Source organism: Polyodon spathula, chromosome 3 (assembly GCF_017654505.1).
Source record: "Polyodon spathula isolate WHYD16114869_AA chromosome 3, ASM1765450v1, whole genome shotgun sequence".
Classification (NCBI taxonomy): domain Eukaryota; kingdom Metazoa; phylum Chordata; class Actinopteri; order Acipenseriformes; family Polyodontidae; genus Polyodon; species Polyodon spathula.
In genome coordinates this window covers 15,305,684-15,333,056 of record NC_054536.1, presented here as the reverse complement: position 1 = coordinate 15,333,056, position 27,373 = coordinate 15,305,684, and the positions used below count along the sequence as shown (strand labels likewise).

Here is a 27,373-nt window from a genome sequence, read left to right as displayed (position 1 = left end):
GAAGAAGGTACTCTGGTCAGATGAGACTAAAATTGAGCTTTTTGGCCATCAAGGAAAACGCTATGTCTGGCGCAAACCCAACACCTCTCATCACCCCGAGAACACCATCCCCACAGTGAAGCATGGTGGTGGCAGCATCATGCTGTGGGGATGTTTTTCATCGGCAGGGACTGGGAAACTGGTCAGAATTGAAGGAATGATGGATGGCACTAAATACAGGGAAATTCTTGAGGGAAACCTGTTTCAGTCTTCCAGAGATTTGAGACTGGGATGGAGGTTCACCTTCCAGCAGGACAATGACCCTAAGCATACTGCTAAAGCAACACTCGAGTGGTTTAAGGGGAAACATTTAAATGTCTTGGAATGGCCTAGTCAAAGCCCAGACCTCAATCCAACTGAGAATCTGTGGTGTGACTTAAAGATTGCTGTACACCAGCAGAACCCATCCATCTTGATGGAGCTGGAGCAGTTTTGCCTTGAAGAATGGGCAAAAATCCCAGTGGCTAGATGTGCGAAGCTTATAGATACATACCCCAAGAGACTTGCAGCTGTAATTGCTGCAAAAGGTGGCTCTACAAAGTATTGACTTTGGGGGGGGGTGAATACTTATGCACGCTCAAGTTTTCTGTTTTTTTGTCTTATTTCTTGTTTGTTTCACAATAAAAAATATTTTGCATCTTCAAAGTGGTAGGCATGTTGTGTAAATCAAATGATACAAACCCCCCAAAAATCCATGTTAATTCCAGGTTGTAAGGCAACAAAATAGGAAAAATGCCAAGGGGGTCAATACTTTCGCAAGCCACTGTACTGCTGCTATTTCACATATTAAGTTACTATCATGTACTATGTACTTTCCACTGTGTTTAATGTATTATGCATTGCATTTTTTTTACTGTATGTCATGTATTATGCATTTTTCTGTATTTTGAAGTATTGTGGATTTTCTTGTTTTTACTGCACCTTGTAAAGTTCTTGTGATGGTGGTCCACTATGAAAGGCACTATATAAAAATAAAGATTGATTGATTGATGACGGGACCTGCAAAGTGTCATACATGTTTGACTTTAGAACTACGTAATTACTCTAAAAAAAAGGAAACGTAAATGTGTTGAATGAGTTGTAAACTCTCCGTTCTCCGTTCGCTTAAAAAATAACACTTTGTTTGTCCATTAACTTTTTATTTTTATTACAGCTGTGTGTCTTTTGTGGTCTCTACCAGGTTTCATCTGCCCTTGGACGTTTTTCTTGGCAAAATTGTTCAAGCTCGGTCAAGTTGGATGGTGATTGTTGGTGGACAGCAATCTTCAAGTCTTGCCACAGACAACCTTTGACTGGGCTATTGAAATCTTGATGCATTTAAATGAGATTTTTTTTCCTTTGATTTACACAACTTACTCAACATTTTGAAGAGGCAAGAGAATTTTTATTGTGAAACAACAGTTAATGAAAAATAAAAAAAAATGTCATGGTTAGCTAAGTATTCACCCCCTGAGTCAATACTTGGCAGCAATTACGACTGTGAGTGTTTTGGTGTAAGTCTCTACCAGGTTTGCACATCTGGATCATGAAATATTCGCCCATCCTTCTTGGCAAAATTGTTCAAGCTCTGTCAAGTTGGATGGGGATCGTTGGTGGACAGCAATCTTTAAGTCTTGCCACAGATTCTCAATCGGATTCAAGTTGAGGCTTTGACTGGGCTACTCTAGGACATTAAATTCCTTGTTTTTCCAGTTTTGCTTTGGCTGTGTGCTTGGGGTCATTGTCCTGCTGAAAGGTGAATCTCCATCCCAGTCTTAGGCTTTTTGCAGACTGAAGCCGTTTTTCCTCAAGGATTTGTTTATATTTAGCTCCATCCATTTTGCCCTCTACCCTGACAAACTGATGAAAAGCATCCCCATAGCATGATGCTACCACCACCATGCTTCACAGTAGGGATAATGTTATCTGGGTGATGTGCTGTGTTGGGTTTGTGCCAGACATAACGCTTTGCATTTAGGCCAAATAGTTCAATTTTTGTTTTATTGGACCACAGAATCTTTTGCCATATCTTTTCAGAGCCTTTTTGCAAATTCCAAGCAGGATTTTACATAGGTTTTTTTTTCAGAAATGGCTTACTTTTTGCCACTTCCATACAGGCCACATTTTTGGAGTACCTCAGCTGTTTGTTGACACATGGACAGTTTGGCTGCTCAGTTTGGGAGGACGGCCTGCTCTAAGCAGATTCTGGGTGGTGCCGTGTACCTGTCACTTAATGATTGACTTGACTGCTCCAAGGGATATTCAACGCTTTTGAAATCTTTTTATACCCCTTCCCTGATCTGTGCCTTTCCACAACTTTATCCCAGAGTTGTTTTGAAAGCTCCTTGGTCTTCATGGTATTATCTTTGGTTTGAATGCACTACCCAACTGTGGGACCTTACAGAGACAGGTGTATTTAATCTGAAATCATGTGAACCAATTTTATTGCACACTGGTGGACTCCATTTAACTTATTGTGTGAATTCTGAAGGCAACTGGTTGCACCTGAGCTTATTTAGGAGTGTCATAGCAAACGGGGTGAATACTTATCTAATTAAGGCTTTTCAGGTTTTTATTTTTAATTGCTTTGTTTTTTCACACATTGAAAGTGTTGAGTAGGTTGTGTAACTCAAAGGGGAAAAAAAAATCTAATTTAAGTGCATCAAGATTTCAGGTTGTAACACAAACTGTGAAAAATGTCCAAGAGGGGGTGAATACTTCTTATAGGCACTTTATTATAGCCCTTTTTGTTAATACACAACAAACAATGGGTTAAGCTTCAAGGGCCTTAACTGTATTTAAATAAAGTTCCATAGCCATCCACTACATCTGCAATTGTTCAGTATCAGTTAACTATTTTAGTTGTAAGTTTAAAATCGATTAGGCAGGTGTTAGGGGCTCCCACTAAATAGTAAATACCATTCCAAAGATGTCATTTTGTCCATAATCATTTTTCCTTAGTTATTGAACATCTCATTAGTACTCAACAACTGAAAACCAAGTTTCAATAGTAAATTATAACCTTGAAACTAGCCACAGGTGCTTTTGTGCACACAAATATAATATCATAGCAGGCATATGCTTCGTTACCAATTCAGACCGGGCTGGTGCTGGCCAGCTCTGACCTGCCCAGGCCAAAAGAAATGTGTGGCCAAATTCGGAAGTCCCTGTGTTGCATCATCAGCTCACCGGGCGATTGTGCGACTGTGTTGCTCTGTGTTTTAAAGAAATCCATACTAGTAGAAATTCAGAGAAAAAAAACTGCCCAAGCCATGGATGATGCAATTGAAAAACATTTTGAAACTTTATTTTTGTATTTTTATTTTTGTGTTTGAGTATTTGTTATTTTGCCCTTGTGCACTTTATTTTTGTTTATTTATAATAAAATAGTTATTTTTTTGTAGACAGCATTCTCAAGACCCATTTGTCTGAACCAAAGAGAAGACAGATTTAAAGTGAATCTGACAGCTCCCATGTTAAAAACATTCCATGTTAAAAAAAAATGCATAAATCTAGCACCACCAGCTATTTTTTCATAGACTCGAATATTCCACACAGCGCCCCAATTTTTTTTTTATTTCCAAGTCAGCCCATATGGATATCAAATGTGTCTCCTCGTTTTTCCACATGCCACCTCAGTTTTGTTCGACGGCAGCCATTGTAAAGGGTTAAATGTTTTTCTGTTCCCCTGTCGGCTTTCTATACAAGAACACACCTCCCTGCTACATGATGATGAAGTTCCTGTGTCAGCAGTCTGTCACATTGGGTACGATAAAGCAAAGTGGGCCAGAAAAAACATCTGAGGCCGGCCAGGGCTGTTGTGGCCAGTGGAAACACCTCTTTTACGGCTGTGTTGTAATTCTGGTAACAGTTTCTGAAATATGGTTGGGGTTAAAACAAATGTGCCTACAAAATGATGTGGTCATAGTTTTTATTATCAGGAATTACAAAGTCATATAACATAAAATATGGGAGCTATATTAGGTTAAGGCACCATTTAATGAATACATTTCTTCTTATATCAGTATATTAAAAACAATTCCTTGTTACAATACCTGTCTAAAGAACTCTTCAAGCAGTGACATGGTCCAGCGATGATGGAGGTCCCAGTTTTTCGCAGGGTGACTGATATCGGCAGTGTGTAATAACAGAGATAAGGCTTTAGGCTTGTCAATCCTGCATATTCAAACAGTTGTACAAAAAAAAGAAGAATCATATTTTTGATACAGCAGCACATTATTGCTTACGACAAGTCCAGATGGTGGGCCTGCTGTGCAGGACTTGTAATCTAATTGTCATAAACTGTTTCTAATAACAGTACATCCTATTTTTGTATTATATTATAACAGTGGGTCCAGATTTTGATCATAAGGAAAGGAACTAAGGCTAAGGCAAAGGTTGTTATTGTTGGATTATGAGGCGTTAGGCAGGTGCAAATAGGCACAAACATTGCCCTGTGAAGTGATTTTGGTTCCATGTTTTGCATTGAATTACTATGCCAGGTGACGGACAGAAATTTGGGGTGTGGCCTCATTATCATTTTCACCTAAGTGATTTTGAAAATGGGGCACATGTTTGCCTTTGTGCTTGAAAGAAACCTAATTTTCAAAGTGCACACTCTATCACAGGGTAGGTACTGAAAACATAATAAAACAACACTTGTGAGGGATACAACTAAAGCAGACAAAGTAGAGAAAACTAAAACTTAACTTGTTACTTATACACATTATCTTTGTCAATTGTAAGAAGAAAAGTTGTCCTCTTGTTAAATGGTTGTATGTTTATTATTATCGAAAAAACAAAGAAAACGCATATTCTGTAAGAAGTATTCCACATTAAAGGACAAGTCTCTTGAGTTGCTAATCCTTTTGCCTCCCACTTTTCATGGATTGGCCAGCTGTGTTTGCTGTGTTTAAAATAACAACATTGGAGACATGCTCTGATGTAAAGCACTCGCTCTTGAGTTTGCACATTGAGTTCCATTGTTTTAGCAGGTGTCAAAATTAGGCCAGGTATTTTTATTTTTATTTTTTAAAGAAAGCTCTTGCTCAGTTCCAAAGCTGTTTGAAGATGTGACTGTTATTATTGGTTGAAGAACGTCAGTGGAAGTACAGCCCTCTTCACTGGTATTATGCTTGGTACAGTGACAAATTAACAAATTAGAAAATGTCTCCACAGAGGGAACTTGCCATGACTCACCCTTCAGGCTGCTGTAAGGAGTTCTTCATTGCCTTGATTTGCTGAAAGTGACAGGACATATCTGTAGCCAGGACCATCTCCACCACGAGAGTCCTCAGTTCTCTAGTTGATGTATAGGAAAAAAAATATACTTTTTAGTCAATAAACCTGTATTGCACACAAGGATTGATGCTTTTTGACCTGGTTCAGCCTGTCTTCCTTTTTAGGATTGTGTTCTAAAAAAAAACAAACAAACAAAAAAAAAACTAGGTACTAAGAAATATGTATTCGTTTTTTTAAACCCTCAACTTAATACTCAGTAGCTTAAAGAAATGCATTGACAGTCTCACAGAAGAACTGCATAACCATATTTTTAATAAATAATTTAAAGCCAGCAGTCAAGTGTGTCCCTGTTTGAATGCTGTTATTGGAGCAATTGTTATTGCTTTTGTTTCCGTCACAATAACAAACATACAGTATATTTACTTTTGTGAATCATTTCAAACGTTACTCTCTCGAAGGCACACATCATTCAGGTTTTCCTGATTCAGTTAATGGGTCACCTGCTGAAAGCAGATAGTTACGTGTAATTCCTTTTTTTTAATAATCAGCAGGTTTAGCACACGAATGCCTCTGGAATAGACATGGTGTGCACAGTATCATAGCCAGCAGCTGAGATAGCAGGCCAGGAGGAGGTAGGGGTATACTGTATGAATGCATGTGACAGTTGAGATAAATAGCAGTTGGTTTAAGTACTATAGTGCAAGGCTGTACAATTTATGGAAGGAGGAGTGATGGAACATCAGAAAGCTACTATTTATAGTTTTAGTTTTGATTCATATCCCTGAGATGAGACATAAGCCTGGACCTACAGCTTCATAGGTGAATGGTGGTCTGTAACAGGACGAGCAGCCCAGTACAGTGTTTATTTTAGAACGGGGCTTCCCCTATGCCTCTGTACTGTGTTTTGTGTTTGTTTATTATATACTTTTTATAGCTGACGGCGAACCGCCTTGTGTTTTGTTTGTTTATTATTTATTGTTTGACAGCGTAGCTGTGCTTTTAGTTTTGTTATTGTTTTGCAGCGTGGATGGGAAGCCCCATCCACATTATAAAACCTGTGCAGAAGGTGGCCATCTCCCAAATTAAGTGATTAATCTGTTGCTAGTCGGGAGATGGTCACCTGCATAAATACCTGCAGCTCTCTGCACTCCGGGTGGCTGTACGGAGGAGAGCGAGAGAGCAAGCGAGCGAGGAGAAAATAGATTTATAATGATCTAGTATCAGTGAAGGCGATTGCCTAGCCTGATCTGGATCGTATTTGTTAGTATTGTGTTCGAGATTTATTTTGTTTAATTGTTTTATTTTGCTCTGTGAGCAGTGTTTATTTTTGTTTAAATATTTTATTTATTTTTGTTTTCTTTAAATAAAACGGTGCACGCGCCACCGCACCATACTCATCTGTTCCTCCTCCTTCTGGTCCGAGTGACCGCAACGCCATTTTCTGCCACATGGTCCCAACAACAATTACAGTAGTCCACATCTCAAAACTGACACATAAGTTTGCACAGTGGGCTTTGTCTTAAAGTAGTTCATTTTAAGGATTTAGGTAAACCATGCCTTCTCACTTTAGCTATTGCTTATTAGTCCCTCATATTTCAATAATACTACATCAGCTAATTTACAAAACATTCAACAAAAATGATTAGCTTCATTTGTGGCTATGTTCTCCTGGTGCAACAACTAAAAGAACAACACGAAACCATGTGATCGCTGACTGTTTTTCTCTTCCCTTACCTCCAGTCATCCTTTGACAAATTATACAAGATGTTCATCTCCTCGTCATCCTGCAGGAGGCGGTAAGCCGCACTTACATGGTGATTTTCTAGCACCGCTCTGTCATTATATAGAATAGCTGAGTCTGATCTGCAAGTAGATACCTGTATATTAGTTGCAGTACTCATATGTGTAAAAGCTTTAGGGTTCGGGTTAGGGTGATAAGTGTGATTACAATCAAGGATAAAAATGATAACTGTTTCACAAAAGCCAATACATCATATTTGGCACGTGTTACCTTGTCAAGGCTTGAATATGAGCCTTTTTTACTCTAAACGTGAAGCTCTCACTATGGTATTAGACACATCACAAACATTAACAAATAGCGGAAGTTTGTCACACTACGTTTTCTTTAAAAACATTAAGTCTCGGAACATGAAACATGTAAAAATGTGTTTATTGCTAAATAAAGATTTTAAACACTTATGATGATGCATTCCTAAAATATACACTTCCTGCCTAAACCTCCTGAGTATCTCCAATCACTAGAAAAAATTAAGACTTAAGATGGTATTTGATATATGTTGTTCTGAACAAATTATCAATTGGGCACCCAATAAACGGCAAGAAAACTGCAAACAAACATGATCAACTATAGAAATGACAAGAAACTATCAAAAGCAACACAAGTGTCAACGAATGGACAAATGTAAAAGCATCAAGCACTTTATTTTATTATTCTGGCCATGCAGATTAAACTTATTTTAACATAATTTCTGGTTGTTTTGGATGTTTTTCTGATGCACACCTCACACTGTCCCTTGGTACATCAATTAATGTGATTCACACTATGAATAACAAACCGAGATGAATCACTAATCTCTTTAAATGCAAAGCTGTTACCTGGTCTGAATATGAAAGTTGTTTGTAGTCCCAGTGTGTTCATAGTCATGGACAGCAGCAGCAAAAATCATAGCTAAGATCTCCAGCTCTGTCAGCCAGTGCTGCAAAACACATTATAGAACAATCAGATAAACTTGTCAGTTTCTTAAAATTTAGGATCTTGTCTTTGAAGGCAGACTTCTCCGCTGACAAGTCAAACTGCTGATCATTGCCTCTCCCCTAAAGCCCTTTGCAAGTTGCATTAATAGCAGGTTTCCATCATTTGGACTGGCATATGGCAATTTCCCCTAGCTAAGAAAAAGTTTAGGAAGCAAAGCCTGTGCACTTAAGATGCAAATGGTTATTGTAGTGAAAGACATGCATTTGGTAGATGATATGAGGATAACCCTCTCAGTTATTGCCCTGTCAGTGAACATTAGCATCACATGGGATACAGTAAGAGTATACCTAAAGATCTTAAATTTGCTGCCTTGTGTTCTCATGCAGTGGGCACGGTGTGGTAGAGACGCCTGGCTGATAAAAAAGGAGCTTCTGACAAAAGGAGGCTGTTAATTGCCTGGTAAAAAAAAAAAATAATAATAATCTTTGAATCTCTCTAGCTGTACAGAAAAAGGATTTTAAGCCTATCTTTGTATAGGATTTGTCAGCGTAGAGCTCCTTGTACAGGACTTGCTCGGAAAACCAAAATATTTTTGTCTGATTTGTGTTAAATACAGGGTACCACACTTATCACTTGTAGTATCACGTGTGTGTTCCTGACGTGCAGAGGCTGCTATCGTTTGTATTACAAGCATTGTTGTTTTTGGAAAAGCTTGTGTGTCATCAGTGTTTCAGTATTAGCCCATTAACCCTCTGTGTTCTGTCAGCTGATCCCACAACCCCTTTTACAATAAGTACATTTTTGTATCTGGAGAGGATTTCACATTGAATAAATAAACAAAACCCTCTACAGGAGACAGACATGATAACCTTGTGGTATATTCTATTGAAATGTTGCTCCTAAACTTCCTCCTACCATGACATAATTCAACTGCACGCCTGTGATACACATTGTTCAGACATGTCCATAAAGATAGAGAAAACATGGTGGATTTTTGTAACACAACATTAAGTGTCTAATGAAATGTGTCATTTTGTGAAGTCCTTTCTCTGGAAATTTTGTTTCACACCAGTTACCACTTACAGTACAGTGTGTTTAACCAAGTATATTATCAACATGTTTAATCAGGCATCTAACAGACTGTACCTGGACATTACTGCAGCTGAATTGTGGCCAAATTCCACCATTTTACAATCAGTGAGACTGGGTGGCTTATTTTGCTAATCTGTCATTGCCTCCATTCCCATCTCCTGCTGCAATTCAGGGCATGTCTTTGCTCTAATAACACATTACTGAACTTTCTGAGTGCACCATTATAGCAAGAGGATAGCTGTGAATGCCATTGCTGCACATTGGGGACCATTTTCACTTTTTCTTTCTTATGAGTAATTTGGAGTTGTATTTTTCAAATGACAGCTCACCTCTTATTTTTTTTTTTGTCCTAGTCTGTTATTTTCAAGGAAGGCTTCAGGTCAATTAATATTCCCATAATATATATATTTTTTGTTTAAATACAGCCTTATACAGTACCTTTATGACACCAGTGTTAATCCTGACTCTGACCCTAATCCCAACACTAACCCTAATCATAGCCCTAACCCTAATCCCAACCCTAACCCTAACTTTCTGCACGTGCTGTCTGCTTTCAGACTAAAGAAATGCACATGTTTACTGTACATGAAAATGTATTTGAATAAAAAAAGTTCCAGCAGACTCACAGTAGGGATTTTCTTATATTTTACAGTTTCATAACGGCTGTTTGGTCAAAATGTGAGTAGTTTCAGGTTTCAGGTATGCTTTATTTTTTTATTGTATCTCTGTAAATATAGTGATCACAGAAATGTACTATATAAAGTATTAAATTATTTTCTACAAGTATGGTCCATTATAACAAGGTTAACTCCCCTGTATGTACTTTATTTGAGTTAACATGACACCCATTGCATTACCTTTGTACAGTACCTAAGATAATAATATGGACTTGGTAATGCCTTCTCTGTGAGGCACATGAGATCTAACATTAATTCAGTGCAACCTTGAATGCTGAGATGCTGTACTGAATATCCCTTATCCTTCCCAGTGACACTGTTCCTGCGGATGTCATTGAAATCATGACAATGAATTTCTGACCTTCTTGAAGCAGCCCTAGAAGCCATGTGAAAATGACATCAAGCACTCTTTGGTTCCATCACCTAGAAGGTTTCAGGGGAATGATATACAATCCATAACCTTCAGGTTTACAAATGAAAAACAATAGAACAAAATCACTTCATACAGTTGACATGAGTTCCATCAGTGTGATCTTCCACATTTTGCTTTCTTTTTAGTACGGTTATGTAGCTTATGATTGAATGTTTAAAGTTAACACTGATGTACAGTACCACTCAAGTTAGAAGTGTAAAACACAATAATATCTATAATTAGGCTCAATTTTGAAAAGACCAACAAAAAAAACAAAAAAATGGAAGAAAATGTGCAAACTCAAGAGTGCTTGTGTTGCATTGTGCCACATCTCCCATATTGTGATTTTGAACAGCATATCAATGGCAAGCAGGAGGCAAAGTGGGGCAATTTTATTTATTTTATAAAGTAACATAGCTTCATCATATTTATCATACTTTCCTGTTCAGCGGCTCACAAATTGTTTGCTGCTTAAATGGAAGCCTAAATCTTTTCTCAGAAAAGAGTTCCCTCACTAGAGCACATATGTGTGTTAGTCATGCATGGATAACACTGGATGATTCCGGATCAACCAGTTGTTTATTTTGTTAGATTTCATAATGAGTTTAATCCCCTTCAGACTCTTCTAAAAGCTTTAGAAGAGTTTAAAGCAAAATATTGCAGTTGCTAATATCAGAATTTCATTAACATTAAAGTCGATGGGACAGGATTGGTTCCTGAGAAAATATTGTTAATAACCAAAAGTTGTCTTTATCAGGGTTGCTAATAACCAGCATCTACTGAATTTAAAAGAAAAAAACAAATACCAAACCCCCTGCTCGAGCTTAAAGGTAACACATTAGCCTACAATAAAATGATAAACACCTGCCATAAAACTGTTGGTAGGGTCACCAGGGAGTCAGTATATTTGACACTGATTTGACGTGTCAGTCCTGCAAGGTTCTTAGATTTATTTGCACAGATGTGACCATTCCAGATTGCTGCTTAATATTCCTTCAGGGTTGTGGTGATCTACAGTAAAGTATGTTTTCTAGAAAGGGTATCTAGTCATCCGTTTTGATATCATACTATACCTATTGAGCTATAACGTTTGTCTTCAGAAGTTTTAATCTAGTTAGATTTTTCTTGGAATGTACTGAGTTACCTTTTACCATATAAATCCTCTGCGTAATAAAGTTAAAACCTTACAACATCCATCTGTGCTTTTGGCAGCAACATTGTGGCCCATTGAATTAACTTTAAAGCTAGGAAAACCAGCTTCACTGCTTAACACAAATTGCACATATATGCTTTTTCATCTCAATGATTCAGTTGTCCCTTATACAAATATTAAGTATTTTTCAATGTCTAATAAGCCATATTATTTCCCTGATGCCTTTATTATTATCATTAAAACACAAAATCAGTCATAGGCACTTCCTTATAATTATATAAGGATGTCCACATTTACAAAAAGGGCACCACTTAAAATCGATCCAAAGAATATTGAAGTTATTAACACATTAACTATTGACTGATGATTATAGCATAGGAATTGAGAACGATAAAGGATGCAGTCAAGACTTTCTGTTTTAGGAAAAAATGAAAAAGCAAAAAACCTGTCTGACAAAAGCATACCATAAATCGGCACCCATCTATGTACACTATGTTTTTCATAATCTGTCATTTATCTTTAGATCATTCCTTAAAGGCATCAATAGACAGACACTCGAAGACACGGCAATATATAATAGCCCGTAATCTCAAATAAATATGACAGTGACATCACATTGGCTTTCATAAAAAGCACCAGCAAGAGAAGGCCAGCAAATTCCAAGGACAAGAACAAGCTACTGTACAAAAAGATCTTACATTGTTTTAGAGTACATCCAACAGTTTAACTGCTGTTAACTACACCACACTACCTCACAAAGCATTGTACAAAGTTAAATTCATATTGGAATCTAACAGTGTAACTGGGTTTAGCCCTTGATAGCAAGCTAGCATTGTGACCAAAACATTTTCCATTTAAAGATCATATTGCAACCATTAAAAAGGGGGTTTAAAAAGATAGCACTGTAAATAACATCGCCTATGTCATAAATGAAGCAAAAGAACAAATTCCCTTAAAATTATTGAAAAAGGCTTCCTTAAAACATTCAATGAATATGTTTTTACAAGGATGTACATTTAAATCAGATGCTTTGCCAGTAGCCTCTTAAAACATTCTTTGTGTGAACCAATCATGTCATGGTTGTTTACTCATAATGTGGTAATGGGATGTGTGACAGAGCAGAAGTCCTGCTCATGGGTTGTGATGAGTTGGCAGGGAAGTTAATTTCTCCCTGCCATCTCCACTTGAGAATGTGGCTGGAGTGAATAACTGATAAATTGATGATTAATTAAGCTCCAGCCACCGCTGCATACAAAGAGCCAGAAATCCTTTGATGGGAGAGGGAGTTTAGGTGAGTTACATGGGTGCTGTGTTATGCTGTACTGAGGGTATGAGATGTATTGGTCAGTGAAGGTGAATGCCCAGCCCAAGTGTTTGTTTAAATCTTTTGTTTTGGCCCTTGTTCCTTTTTCTTTGGTGCGTTGTGTCATAAATGTGTGCAACAGCATCTTTAAACTACAGCTTTTGTCTCTGGGTCTGATTCCTGACATTCACCATTCTTGGCTGTGACCTTATCCTTTCACAGGATGATTGTTTCATTGTTGCAAATTCCAGAGTCTATATCTCTTTGAAATCTTGTTCAAAGCTCCCTGTGAAATTCTCAAGGTCTTACTTATTGTTTTTGACTGTTTTTGAAGGTAGTTTTTTTTTTTTTTTTATTAAATCTGCAGCTTAGACCCTTTGTTCACTAAATGTCTTGGTATTTTTTAATACAAAGCCATCCCTTATTCACATTTATTTATTTACTACAGATGCAGACTCTATAGTTATGTTCACATGACAGACATTAAAAAATATATGGAAAAGTCTGAATGTCAAGACAGCACCAGGCCAAAGACCCAATTGTTGGTGTAAAAAGAATTATTATTCACCTTAGTTCTGCATTAGTAATACAGGTATAATGTGTGTTGTACCACTGCACTTTATAATATATTTGAAGAGGAGAACATTATCTATGGAGAATGGTGCCAGATGAAAACAGATATCCCACTGTCACAAAGACAGCCGGAGTGGGGGACGTCAGACCAGAAACAGGAACCAGGAAATAAAAAACAGAAGTGGAGTTGGGTGGAACTGAGCGCTTGCTTGCGCTCAGTATTTAATGAAAGAACAGAACAGTAAATAAAAAGGTTGTAAGAATTCATTGTCAAAAACGCAGGACACGGCACTTTCGCCAAAATAAAAAAAGACAAACAAAAAGGACTATACAGACAAAACACGGTGAGCAGATATTTTTAACGATTATTATTATTACAATTATTATTACCTCCGTCTCCAATCGCGTTCTCCACTCATTGAATACACAACCCTGAGTGAGTGAAAACATGTTGCTTTTATGCAGCTGTACTGAGACTCGATTGCTAATTAATCATTCAATTGGAGTCGCGGTACAACTGCATGTGAATTAATAAAGTGCAATTCCCCATGCTCACATATTACATTTCACTTGCACGTGAAGTGTTGTGCAATCCTCGTGCCTAAATACAACTATACATTTTAAACACTCGTGTTACACAGACCCGTTTATATCCCGTGTACCAATGACTATACACCAACATTAACGCACAACATACAACACAAAATACACACAGGGGCAGGCACTTTGCCACACCCACCAGCACATAAAACTCATTGGTGCCCTGAAACTGAATACTTTCCCTAGTATCACATACCGGCACAGAATAAACAATTTTGAAATGAAGGATTTGATAACCTTTAAAAACACAACAACAACAACAGCATTTGCATGTTATGCATAAATATACCCTACAGTACTTACCACCATTCCAGTCTTTAATAGGAGGTAATGCACGGTCTGGGTGACATCTGCCGCATGCATAAGATTGTGATATGGATTTTTATGCTTACTGTATCCAACTTCAAGGGCTTCAACAAAGGATACAAGAGCAGAAATGGGAATCTAAAACAAGCAACATAAAAGTGTTTATTTTTATTTTTGTTAGAGTAATTGAAGTTATTCTGTAAGGAAAACAACAAGGAAAAGATACTTCCAGACAACGTGTTTGGATTATATATCACACCAGTCACAAAGGGCTTGACTTTTGTATGTGTTTTCATGGGATAGAAAATGTATTGAAACTGTAAATGCCACAAGCTGTTCTGTTCAATTTGTGCACAAGATTATATCAATACTTGCCCTCAATATCAATATTTTGAAATGTAATATTTCAGAAGACAACTCAGTAAAATCACTTTCCATAAGCTTTTGGTTTTCAGCTTGTTTACAGGTATAATACAGTTCATTTTGTTTTCAAAAACCAGAAGTAAATAAATCAAATGCAACCTGGCAAGCCACCTGTAAATTATGTGTGTAAAATGTGTTATTAATCAGTAGCATTGAGTACTGTAGATGTGTTTGTACATTACAGTCCATTATATGATAGAATAAAGGTTATTTAGCTCAATATGATGTTAGGTAATAAGGAAAACATGCTATTGTTATATTTAACTGTGTTACATTTGATAACCACCAGTATAATCAATCAGTGGTTCCCATTAACAGATGCTGAGATTCAAGCACCACATTTATAGGTGTTCCTTCTTGTAGCCCATTTAATTTAAAACCTGCAGTGCCACAATTATGTAGTTGCAGGAAAGTAATAATCTTCTGTACAGAATAGATTGCATATTGGGACAATTACATTTACCCAGCCAACAGTTTCTCTTCAAAGATTGAATTAAAGTTTATAAAATCTTTAGTGGAATCTAGAAGGTCAACCCATGTTAGGATTTCACACTCAACACGGTTCTCCCCACTCTCTGTGACAAGGATTTGCAGTTTATTCTGTACATCTCAAAGAAAATCTAATGACAGAGTTGAAGTTTAGTTTAAAAATATATATTTCTAATCTAGCTACTGGAAAAGCCATCCCAATGTGTTTCGGTATAGGCATTGTATCTGTCATGTTTATCATGTCTTTTTACAGTCTTTTAAAATTGTGTGTCTAATTCAGAGGGAAGATAACCTTGGTTCATCTAGCCAAGGTCTTGATATCTTAATTATTAAAGTGAACTAGTAAAACCAAAGACCAAGAATAAAGTACTTAATCATTTAATCACAGTGATTGCTTGGTATTTCACAACTTCTGTAAATTCACAGTGAAGTCATGCTGACAGTAAAATGGATATGCACTGGAGTACACTTTGTAAGGATCCTTCACTAAATCCTAGCCAATACTATTTTCATTGTTTATGTGCACGTTAGGTACCAACATAACAAGGGGCGCAAATATGACCTAAACATTGAACAAAACCTGCAGTGGAAAAGCCTAACTCTGGTTTGATTCAAGTGTTTACACTGAGCACCTGGCTAAACTTTATTTCCATGTAACTTAAAAGTTGTCTCTTCACGGGATATTGTGACATTTTCCTTTTGGTGTAGCCAAGTGTAGTCTATTTACCCCAGTGTGTTCAACTGACACAGGTTTGAATTGAGGGGTTGTAATGATCAGCTTACCTTAAAACGATTGATTAAGTCATATCTTGTGAGAAGTTCATAAAAAATGAACTTCAGTGCGTGTTCTCCACTTGCATCATTTAGTGCAAATACATCAAAAGACCACTTGTCTACATTCTGTGGAAATAAGAACAGTTTCCTTTATACATAAATACAGTAACTTAAAAAGTTAAATGATTTATAAGGGCTAAAATGTCCAGAAACAGCTTCCATCTGACCCTCTAAATATTCAGCAAATTTTGTTTTGCATACATAGACCCAAAGTTTTAGTCCGCTACCACAGTCTCGCTATGGCAGTACCTAGGTTCTCATATTATTTGGCATAATGGTACTTTTTCAGACTTCTGAAGTAGCAAATCTATCAGCGCAAGTTGAAATCATTAAAAGTGATAAAACATAGTAATAGCACTGTGCACAGCCCCCAGTAATTTATAGTGTGGTTTTTGAAAACTTTGTTGTATAGTCCTGCTGCATATTTGAATTACTGCACATTAAAGATTGAAATCTTTAAATTGGAAGTTTGCTTGTGCCTTCAATCTTGGTCACAGCTGACTGCCAATTCCCTCTAGGCACTTTCAATGAGCTATAAAGATGCATAAATCTAGTGTGTGTGTGTGTGTGTGTGTGTGTGTGGCTATGAATCGAGAGCAGGGTGGCAGCAGAGAACACCTTTGAAAGGTAGAGAAGAAATAAAGACAGGTATCTGCAAGTCAGAATAACTGTTTTAAATGATACTATTGCATGAGAATGTATGTAAAATCACAGAAACCTTTTTATTTAACAATATTATTTTCCAAAAGAAAGACTAGATACTGAAGTTTACAACATCTTAATAGTAAAGAGGAGGTCAAGCCAAGTTCACACTCAACCCACTGTGCAACTGGCTGCCTCACCCTCAATACCACGTCTGCAGGCAACATTATAGTATTTCCATAAACACAAACTTCCTTTGTACAACTATAAATCCAGGCATGCATTTGGTTTTATTGTTCATTGATTTAATATTGTTAAGATGGAGAATTGGAAAGCATAATGTTACCTTACCTTGATGGGCAGTAATTGTGTGGAGCAGGGGCATGCAGCCAATCACTCCAGCCTTGCCTGTTTTGTGTGATACAGTATATCTAGGGTATTGTAGCAGGGAGAGATCTGTGCTGACTCTGCTGGCGTGTTCACAGTATTGCAGGAAGAGGGCGGCAGTCTTCCAACAACCGCCTGTGAGTCATGGCAGTGACACGGGGAGGTGGGAAGGTAAGTGTATGGACTTTCCCCCTCTCTGAATGGCAGATTGCTAGCCCTATAAAAAAATGCTCTGCTGTTTCCTCAGGTCTGCCCACTTAGACGCACCGAGAGTGCGGAAGCTCTGATCCAGGACCGGGAATCAGGTGGAACAAAGAGAGTTTCACAGCGAGACAGAGAGAGCAGGGAACCCTTGGGCAGACCCCGGCATATTGTAAAAGAGCAGGCTAGTTAGCCTACAGAGTAGGACGGTGATCCGGGTCATGCGGGTAGCGGCGACCGGGATAACTCTGCCGAGTGCAGCACCTTTTATTTGTAGTTTTATTACTGTTTTATTTTCCATTGTTCTTTTCGCCTTCTGTTTTCATTATTATTTCTTTGAGCACCTGTGAGTGCACTTGCTGTTCACGTACCAGCTGTGGTATTTCCATGGTGCTGTCTATCATCGTTGATAGGCAGCCCACGGTCAACAGTGCCCTCTGCCGGAAAAAGCAAGAACTGTTCTCAAATAAAACTGGGCACCTGGGTGGTGTTTTCAATTACACCTGTCTGTCTCCTAGTCAGTGAATTACCCACATCCCTTCCACACGTGGTGTTAGAGTGGGATTCACTGGCACTGCCCCAAGCAGTGCATATTCAGAAGGAGCAGACTAGCATGGATGCTACCCAGTTTGCCGCAATGATGGACCTCCTGCGCCAGACGCTCACCGCGACAGTGCAGGGGGCAGCTAGACCTGCAGCTCCAGACCACTCCATCCAGAGACCCACCAAAATGACGGCCGAGGATCGACCGGACGCCTACTTGGAGGTGTTCGAGGCTATGGCGATCTCGGCCGGGTGGCCCCAAGCCCAGTGGGCTAGCTATGTATTGCCCCAACTCACCGGGGAGGCTCAGCAGCTGCGAGGACGCTGTCCCCGGAGCACATGCTGGATTACCCCCGGCTGAAGGCAGCCATCCTAAATCGTGTGGGGGCCACACCGGAGGGCTACCGGAAGAAATTCCAGGAGGAGCAGTTTGCAGCAGGGGAGCACCCACGAGCCATCGCCCACTGTCTGAAGGATTACGCCATGGGTTGGTTGAATCCAGATCTGAACACCAAAGCCAGGGTGGTGGAGATGATCGTGGTGGAGCGCTTCCTGGAGTGTCTAGCCTCGGGACCTTGGCTGTGGGTCCAGTGGCAGGCGCCAGACACGCTGGACCGGGCGGTCGAACTTGCCGAGCAGTACCAGGCAGCGGAGCCAACGCCTGCGAAACTGCCCGGGAGGAGTGCGGCTACTGGATCGTCCCCTCAACTGGCCCCGGAAAGGGCGAAGGGACTGGGGTGAAGGGTTAGTCCAGGATTTGGTCGGGGGGTGTCGGTGGGAGCTTCCGGCCTGGGAACTGGGGCAGGGTGGGGATACCCCCGGGCTGCTGCAGTGTCGGACCGGGGTCTCGCGCGGACGCCTTATCGGCGAGCCCCTTTTATGGCTCCAGTGTTTCCCCCTTTTGCCAAAACTTCGGGGAGAGAAACCAGCCCACCGAGGTGTTGGACGTGCAGGGAGGTGGGCCACCTCGCCCGGGACTGCCCCGTGATGGAGTGTGACCTCAGCCGACCAGGTAGGCGCATTCAATTACCTCAGTCACTTCAGCACAAGGGTTTTGTTATTCCTGTGACAGTGGATGGTACAAAAACCCAGGCTCTCCTGGATTCAGGGTGTGGTCAGTCTCTAGTACAGGAGAGCCTAATCTCACCGGGGCATAAATGAATATTGGGACGGGTGCATATTAAATGTATTCATGGGGATGTCTGCTCCTATCCCAAGATCAATGTGTGTATGACTATTGGCCAGCAGGTGACTCAGGTGCAGGTAGGATTATGTCCTCGATTGCCGGTACCAGTAGTTCTGGGACAGGACTGTGAGCAGTTTAAAGATTGGTTGGCTGCTCTGACAGCCCCGTCTTCTTTATTGGCTAAGAAAGAGGACGTAATTGGAGAGATTTTTCCCTTTCGTGATCCAGAATGGTTTTGCCATAAATTTAAACCCCGGAAAACTAAACGGGAGAGCCGGATCGCTAAGAACGAGGGCTGGCAATGGAGGGAGTCAGAGAAGTTTCAGGTGGGGGCGGTTGGTGAAGAGTCCGGGGGGGAGGTTGCGGAGCCAGCGTAGGGGTCTGGCTCGGCTTTCTCTGCTCGGGATCGACCTGACCCCGAGTTGGAAGCCATGGGAGCTGATTTCTTAGCTCGCTCCCGTGACTTCTGACTCGAGCAAGGGCGTGACGACGTGCTGGGCAGGCTCTTTGACCAAGCAGCGGTGGTTAATGGTCGGGTGGTCGAGCCCAGACGCGCCGCCACGTACCCCCACTTTGAAATTGATCGAGACCTGCTGTACCGTGTTGATAAATTACCCCAGACCGGTGAAGTGCGTCATCAGTTGCTCATTCCTCAGCCCTTTAAGGAGGATTTGTTGCAGCTGGCTCATGCTATTCCCCTGTCTGGTCATTTGGGAAGGGATAAAATTAAAGCCAGGCTTGTGTCACGGTTCTTCTGGTTGGGGCTGGATGGCGATGTCAAACGGTTTTGTGAGCGCTGTGGGGAATGTCAAAAGGCCAGCCCTAGAGCCGTTCCACGAGCCCCACTGGTGCCTTTGCCCCTAGTGGAAGCTCTGTCTGAGCGTATTGGGATGGACATAGTTGGGCCATTAGAAAGGAGCGTGGCAGGATACACCCACCTACTTGTCATTCTGGATTACGCTACGCGTTATCCAGAGGCAATTCCCCTCCGATCTATGTCCGCTAAGTCTGTTGCCAACGAGCTTGTGAAGGTTTTCTCCCGGGTGGGGATTCCCAAAGAGATACTAACCGATCAAGGCACCAATTTTATGTCCCGGCTAATCCGCGGAACATGTAAGCTTTTGGGAATTAAGACCATTAGGACCTCTGTGTTTCATCCTCAGACTGACGGTTTGGTGGAACGCTTTAATAAGACCCTTAAGAACATGTTGCACAGGTTTATTCGTAGTGATGTGCGTTACTGGGACCAGCTGATTCCCCCCTTCTCTTTGCGATCAGAGAGGTACCCCAGGCTTCCACAGGGTTTTCACCATTCAAGCTGTTGTATGGGCGGAGACCCCAGGGCGTGCTCGATCTGGTCAGGGAGATGTGGGAGGAGCAGCAGGACAATTCGATCAATACCATCCGGTATGTGTTGGACCTGCGCAAACGTCTTGAGTCTGTGGGGAAATGGGCGCATGACAATTTGCAGTAGGCAAAGTACAGACAGGAGACACAGTATAACCGAGGAGCCCTGTTGCGCACATTTCAGCCGGGGGATAAGCTACTTCTATTATTACCCAGTTCTGAGTCGAAACTCTTGGCTAATTGGCAAGGACCCTTTGAGGTTACACGCCAGGTTGGGAAGGTGGACTATGAGATCTGCCAGCCGGAGCGACGGACAGAGAAACACATTTACCATATCAATCTCTTAAAGCCTTGGTTAGAACCAGAGGTGTTGTTAGTGGCGCATGCAGATGACGTCATGGATCTGGGACCTGATCTTTCTGTGTTGGCAAAAAAAGGATCGGTACAGATTGCTGAGAATCTGACACAAACGCAGAAATGTCAGGCTCGCGGTCTGGTGGCGGAGTTTCCTGACGTGTTCTCTCCTGTCCCGGGGCAGACTCGAGTAGCCCATCATCACATTGACATTGAGCCGGGGGCACTAGTTCGCCAGAGGCCTTATCGTATACCTGAGCGTAAAAGCGGAAATTGACGAAATGCTGAGACTGGGAGTAATAGAAGAGTCCCAAAGTGACTGGAACAGTCCGATTGTTTTAGTCGATAAGCCAGACGGGTCAACTCGATTTTGCATTGATTTCAGACGAATCAATGAGAAATCGAAATTTGACGCTTATACGATGTCCCAGGTAGATGAGTTGCTGGACTGTCTAGGCACAGCTCATTTTATGACGACACTGGATTTAATGAAGGGGTACTGACAGATACCCCTGACTCTGGAATCTAGAGAGAGGACGGCGTTTTCGACTCCCTTCGGGATGTACCAATTTAAGACCATGCCCTTTGGGTTGCACGGAGCACCCGCCACTTTCCAGCGGATGATGGATCGCATCTTGCGGCCCCATCAGCAGTATGCCGCTGCTTACATAGATGACGTGGTTATACACAGTGAGGATTGGCCGAGTCATCTGTGTAAGGTGGCGGCGGTGCTGCAATCCTTGCGGGAGGTGGGACTCACTGCTAACCCAAAGAAGTGTGCCATTGGGAAGAGTGAGTCGGAGTATTTGGGGTATCGGGTAGGAGGCGGCCAGATCAGACCGCTAGTTGCTAAGGTGAAAGCCTTGACTGACTGGCCGGTTCCTACAACCAAAACCCAGGTGTGCTCTTTCTTGGGACTAGTGGACTATTATAGAAAATTCATCCCGAGGTGCGCTACGCTCGCTGCTCCCTTGACAGACCTCACCCAGAAGGCTGCCCCAAATACGGTTCAGTGGATGGAGTTGTGCCAGAGGGTCTTTCTCGCCTTGAAGCAGAGGCTGTGTAGTAAGCCAGTGCTATGCAGCCCAGATTTTGGTAAGAGGTTCACCCTGCAGACGGATGCGTCAGAGACAGGTCTCGGGGCAGTGTTGTCGCAGGAGGTTCGGGGAAGCGAGCACCCAGTCCTGTATATCAGCAGGAAGCTCCTTCCCCGTGAGAAAAATTATAGCACCATCGAGAAGGAGTGTCTCGCAGTAAAATGGACAGTCAAGGCACCCCGGTACTACCTCCTGGGGCGACACTTCACCTTGGTTACAGATTGTGCTCCTTTAGAATGGCTTCACCGGATGAAAGATAGCAACGCCAGAATCACAGCCTTACAGCCCTATGCCTTCAGGGTAGTCCGCCGAGCAGGAAAGTTGCATCAAAACGCGGACTTTGTCTCTCGGGAAGGCATGGGGGTGTAGGAGTTTCGAATGAACCGGTGGTGTCATTCTGAGGGGAAGGATATGTAGCAGGGAGAGATCTGTGCTGACTCTGCTGGCGTGTTCACAGTACTGCAGGAAGAGGGCGGCAGTCTTCCAACAACCGCCTGTGAGTATTGGCAGTGACACGGGGAGGTGGGAAGGTAGGTGTGTGGACTTTTCCCCTCTCTGAATGGCTAAGAGGCGAGTCTTGGCAGATTGCTAGCCCTATAAAAAAATGCTCTGCTGTTTCCTTAGGTCTGCCACTTAGACGCACCGAGAGTGCGGAAGCTCTGATCCACGACCGGGAATCAGGCGGAACAAAGAGAGTTTCACAGCGAGACAGAGAGAGCAGGGAACCCTTGGGCAGACCCCGGCGTATTGTAAAAGAGCAGGTTAGTTAGCCTACAGAGTAGGACGGTGATCCGGGTCGTGCGGGTAGCGGCGACCGGGATAACGCTGCTGAGTGCAGCACCTTTTATTTGTAGTTTTATTACTGTTTTATTTTCCATTGTTCTTTTCGCCTTCTGTTTTCATTATTATTTCTTTGAGCACCTGCGAGTGCACTTGCTGTTCACGTACCAGCTGTGGTATTTCCGTGGTGCTGTCTATCATTGTTGATAGGCAGCCCACGGTCAACAGTGCCCTCTGCCGGAAAAAGCAAGAACTTTTCGCAAATAAAACTGGGCACCTGGGTGGTGTTTTCAATTACACCTGTCTGTCTCCTAGTCAGTGAATTACCCACACCCCTTCCACAGGTATGTACAACATATACATTACAAAACACATATGTATGACAGGGCGAGGAGCCCTGCACATGAAAAAGGGGAAGGGCAAAGCCCTACCATAAATTTTTTTTTTTTTTTTTTTTTTTAGAACGGGGTCTCCCCCTCCGCCCCTGTGTCTCATTTCTGTTATTTTGTATTTGTGTTTTATGATTTATGTATTATTATATAGGAAGAGCAGTGTGCTGACATTCAATGTTTTGTTATTGTTTATTTGTATATATGACAGCAGCATGGATGGGAAGCCCCATCCACATTAAAAAAAAAAAAAAAAGATAGTGTAGAAAGTGACCATCTCCCGAGTTAATTAATTGTTTAATTGTTGCTAATCAGGAGATGGTCACCTGCATAAAAGCCTGCAGCTTTCGGCATTCTGGGTGGGTGTTCGGAGGAACGAGAGAGAGTGAGAGAGGCGTGTAAGAATAAAAAAATAAAAAATAATAAGAACAATCAGTGAACGCTACTGCCCAGCCTGATCACAATATTTTGTGTTTGTGATTTTGTTTTTGTATACCTGTTTTATTTGGCTCTGTGAGCAGTGCTTTTGTGTTTAAATATTTATTTTATTTTTGTTTAAATAAACGACACACGCCATGTCTTTGCCCTGCAGTGCTGCATTTGTTATTCTTCCTGCATCTGGCCTGACGCCACCACTGCTGCCATCCCTGTCACAATATGGTTTTCTTTTATTTATATTTACAATGAAATAAGAAAGTTGGTATTTTATAAGTACTTTTTTGAAAACTGTAAAGGAAGACTGCATGCAATCTAAATAATAAATATTCCCTACCAATTGCTACCATAGTTATGTTCCTTGGACTCTTTTTATGCTCTATAAGGATTTGAATGACTCAGTTAATACCTTTAGCACTGCAATCACAGACGGCGGGTAGCTTAGTCCAACCATGTTTGATGTCCGTCTGTACATTCTGTTTAGGGTAAATTAAATAAGAAATCAGAGATCTGTGACTGATTAATTTCTACTTTTCCCACCATTTGTACAACAAGGGCTATTTTACAAAAAGTTACAAAACAATAAATAAATAAATACATACATTTTTGACATTTTTTAAGGAAAGGAGGGTTCTCTAAATGGGGTGATTTCGGCACTCTGTCACAGCTGATATCAGAAAAAATAACAGGTCATGATACATTCAAAACCTAAAGCTGTTTTTTTTTTTTTTTTTTTTGTTGTTGTTGTTGTTGTTTTTTTTTACTTTGTAATTTGTACACAGGAAATATGTGATATATCTAAGTACAGAGGATTAAAATGGAAAAATCATCAATATTTGAAATGTGTATTTTGGTACAATCTGTTCATGAATGAATCATGTTGGGGTCTCATTCTGAAAAAGTGAGAACTGCACAGAGTACTTTTTCAAGGAATTCATACAGGAAATGTAGGTTATGGTTTAATTATAATTAGTTTTTCTGTTAATTGATTTCTTTTACTCTGCAATTACTATATCCAGTGATTAACATGCACCAAGGATGATGCTGCTTGAATGTATACATGTACTGCTGGTGTAATGCAGTTTTCTAATTTCACATTCTCTTTAGCGTTGCTTCTGAAAAAAGGAACATGACTACAGGGAAGGTGACTGGAGCCAGTTTGAAAGTACTGACTACAGAAAGTAAACAGCAATGTGCTGAAATCCTGAAGCAGGTACTAAATGAGGCGAATCAGTCAGTCTGGATGATTGCCAACATGATTTTTTCCTTGTGTTTGGAATAATAACAATAACTTTTTTAAGCACTGTTGATGATTTCAGAATCTCTGATTGCTGTTCAGATTGATAACTTCAAATCACCTCACAGTGCACCATACAGAATGAGGAACACCAGGCTGATGTTTCTTAATCCTGATGGTATGTTGTGCTTCAGATTGTCAATGGTTTGGGGGTCTGTTTATATAACAAACTAACTTGTAATGACCCCACATAAAATATTCAAAGAAAGTTTTCTGGATGAAATTTGAATAATATCCTATAATGCACATATTCTGAACTGTCTTGTATATCAAGAGTCCACGATTTTTGTTATCAGGTCATTCCACATCTGAACATACTGCATATGTTCTCAATTAAAAAACTAACTAATTAAGACCAACATAGTGGTTTAATTATTTTATTAAGTAACTTGAGTATGGTTAGAACAAATACCCGGACTTGAATGCTAAAATGCTCCTAGACGTGCCCCCCTATCAAATATGGACAGAAAATGACAGGTGAACCTATGTTCTCTACTGTATATTACAACTTTGTTTTCAATAAGGAAAATACCTACTATGTCAGTGGTACAGTTTTAGTCATTGTGTTTAAAACTTTAAACACTTGGTTATAAAATATACAGTAGTATTGAAAAGAAATTACAGGAATAAGTCTTTGTTAATGTCTTTTTTCTCGCCAAAACATTTGTCAACTTGTAGAACTAAGGTAGTTCCATTTACACCACCAATGCATATAGATGTAATCGTTTTTACCTTTCTACAAATATTCCAGCCTGAACAGCATGAACAATGCTTCTGAATCTTGGCTTCTCCTCCGTTCTCTTGAGCATCAACCCCATTTGTCTGGTAAAAGTGGAAGCAAGCCAATCTCGCACCTCTGATGGCACTGAGTCAGATTGGATATCACTGAGCTCATCTTCTGCATCCACAAGGCGTCTGTAAGGGTGAAACGCACATTGTCGATTATGAGATGAACCTAGATCTGAATGGCGTCAGGCTCAATGAGAGCCTTCCCCTCCTTGCTCCATGAGTGCACCTCAATTCTGTTCAATTTAAGCTTTGTAAAATTGTCATTTATAAATTATCTCCAATATGACTGGCTGGGTGCAAATTATCTCAGTTTGTATGCCATGTCAGAGTCCCAGGTCAAAACACAGTCTGCTGAATTTGAAATAAGTAACTACCCTGCGTCTTGTCTATGTACTAACTTCAACATCTACATCTACATTAAAGGCTGTTCTTATATTTGAACTGAACAATTCAAAGATCATATGAAGGACAAATACCACATTTTAGAATCATTTTTCAAAAAGAGTATAGGGGTATTTAGTGAAAGCTGGCTTTGCATGTGAGCCAATAACTGATTTTCCCTTTGCATGTTCTATTATATGACAGAATCATTATGACAGAAATGTTATATAATTACAGAAATATTATTATCTCTTCTGTATGTAAAGCCTATGTCAATCTGGGACGCTGGATTTAATGTGTTACCCTCATATTCAATCTTTAGTAATACCTATCAGGCTTGAAGAGATTAGATTGAAGCATTTGATAATATTTTCCCTTTGACTTTTTATTTTTAAATTTTTGTTAAACAAACCAGTGAGAAAGTGTACAAACATAACAATGAATAAACTACTTTGAAAATGAGGGTCTTGGGATCAGTGCTACACAGTTGCAATTTAATTTCACAAGTGTAGGATACTTTTTGTAAATAAAACAATTGACAATCTGCCACTAGAAGGAGGCTGTCATATGCAATAACCCTGATTAAAGAACACTAAAAAGCAGGTGGTAATATAGCGTGTATGGGAGGTACAGGACAGAGAAACAAAGTTATTGCTTTTTATATGATGTCATCAGGATAATCCTTGTGGGCAAGGTGACTCAATGCCGAAGAGGAAAGACATGTGAGCTCTAGAGGATGTGTGTATCTGTCTGTGTTTGTGAGTCCAAGATAGGATGACAGCATCTGAGTATCCCCTAGAGGAAAGACATGAGTTGCCAATGAAATAAAAGGAAGCTAGAGAACAAATATTAACCCTTGAGTTGACCCTTTTCTCTTCCCTGATATATTGAAGACTGGGCTCGTTGTTTGCATACACCTTGCTCCTAAGAACTAATTAGTGACAGAGACACAAGTTAGTTATGCAAGCCTATACTCACAAGAGACTGATTGAGCACTAGAGCAATTGTGTATTCTGTTTATACTTCAGGCTGTTTTGTTAGTTTAAGGGTTTAATAGATTTGTTCCGAAAGCTGTATGGACTTGTAAAAGCAAGCCCAGAAGTGCCAGACACTATAGTGGAAGTGTTTCTTCAACAGACATCTCAAGAATGGTTCTTCATGGGTCACATATAACTAACTAATGCAATGAGTGAGGGAACACATAGTCCCAAGTTATTTATGTCATAAATGATTATATTATGTTTTTAGTTACCCACAAAGAGCCAGTATGTTTTTTTTTATTTATACTAAGCATAATTATCTATTTACTTATTATTATTATTATTATTATTATTATTATTATTATTATTATAGATTTAATCAAGTAATTTATTTTAGATTTATGGATTAAACTTTGCCTTTGCTTGGGTAGCTGTGAATTTAAAGCTTGGCAAAGCTGCTATTGTGATGTCACTGCTACAAGTTGGCCATTGAAATAGGAAAAATAAATATGCACTGTGATAGGGTTGGCCGTGCTCTGGCTTTGCTAGCTCCAGCCCCAGAATGGCTCCGGTAGCTCAGCTCCATTCTGGCTCCAGAGCTGATGGAGACCCCCTGCTCCAGCTCCAGACTGGCTCTAGAGCTGATGGGGACCCCCTTCTCCAGCTCCAGACTGGCTCTAGAGCTGATGGAGACCCCCTGCTCCAGCTGCAGACTGGCTCCAGAGCTG

At 40.4% G+C, this 27,373-nt stretch overlaps 1 protein-coding gene across 2 annotated transcripts in view; it reads right to left on the bottom strand.

The window, feature by feature from the left end:
• LOC121312756 (calcium/calmodulin-dependent 3',5'-cyclic nucleotide phosphodiesterase 1C-like) overlaps positions 1-27,373 on the bottom strand; it is a 120,753-nt gene that overhangs the window by 29,846 nt on the left and 63,534 nt on the right. For both annotated transcript variants that reach the window (XM_041244486.1, XM_041244487.1), the window contains exons 4-11: positions 25,228-25,410; positions 23,608-23,674; positions 15,787-15,903; positions 14,089-14,229; positions 7,876-7,976; positions 6,994-7,122; positions 5,218-5,319; positions 4,074-4,194 (exon numbers count right to left, since the gene is read on the bottom strand). In XM_041244486.1, the coding sequence (XP_041100420.1) occupies positions 4,074-4,194; positions 5,218-5,319; positions 6,994-7,122; positions 7,876-7,976; positions 14,089-14,229; positions 15,787-15,903; positions 23,608-23,674; positions 25,228-25,410 (961 nt within the window). The remainder of the gene's footprint in view (positions 1-4,073; positions 4,195-5,217; positions 5,320-6,993; positions 7,123-7,875; positions 7,977-14,088; positions 14,230-15,786; positions 15,904-23,607; positions 23,675-25,227; positions 25,411-27,373) is intronic.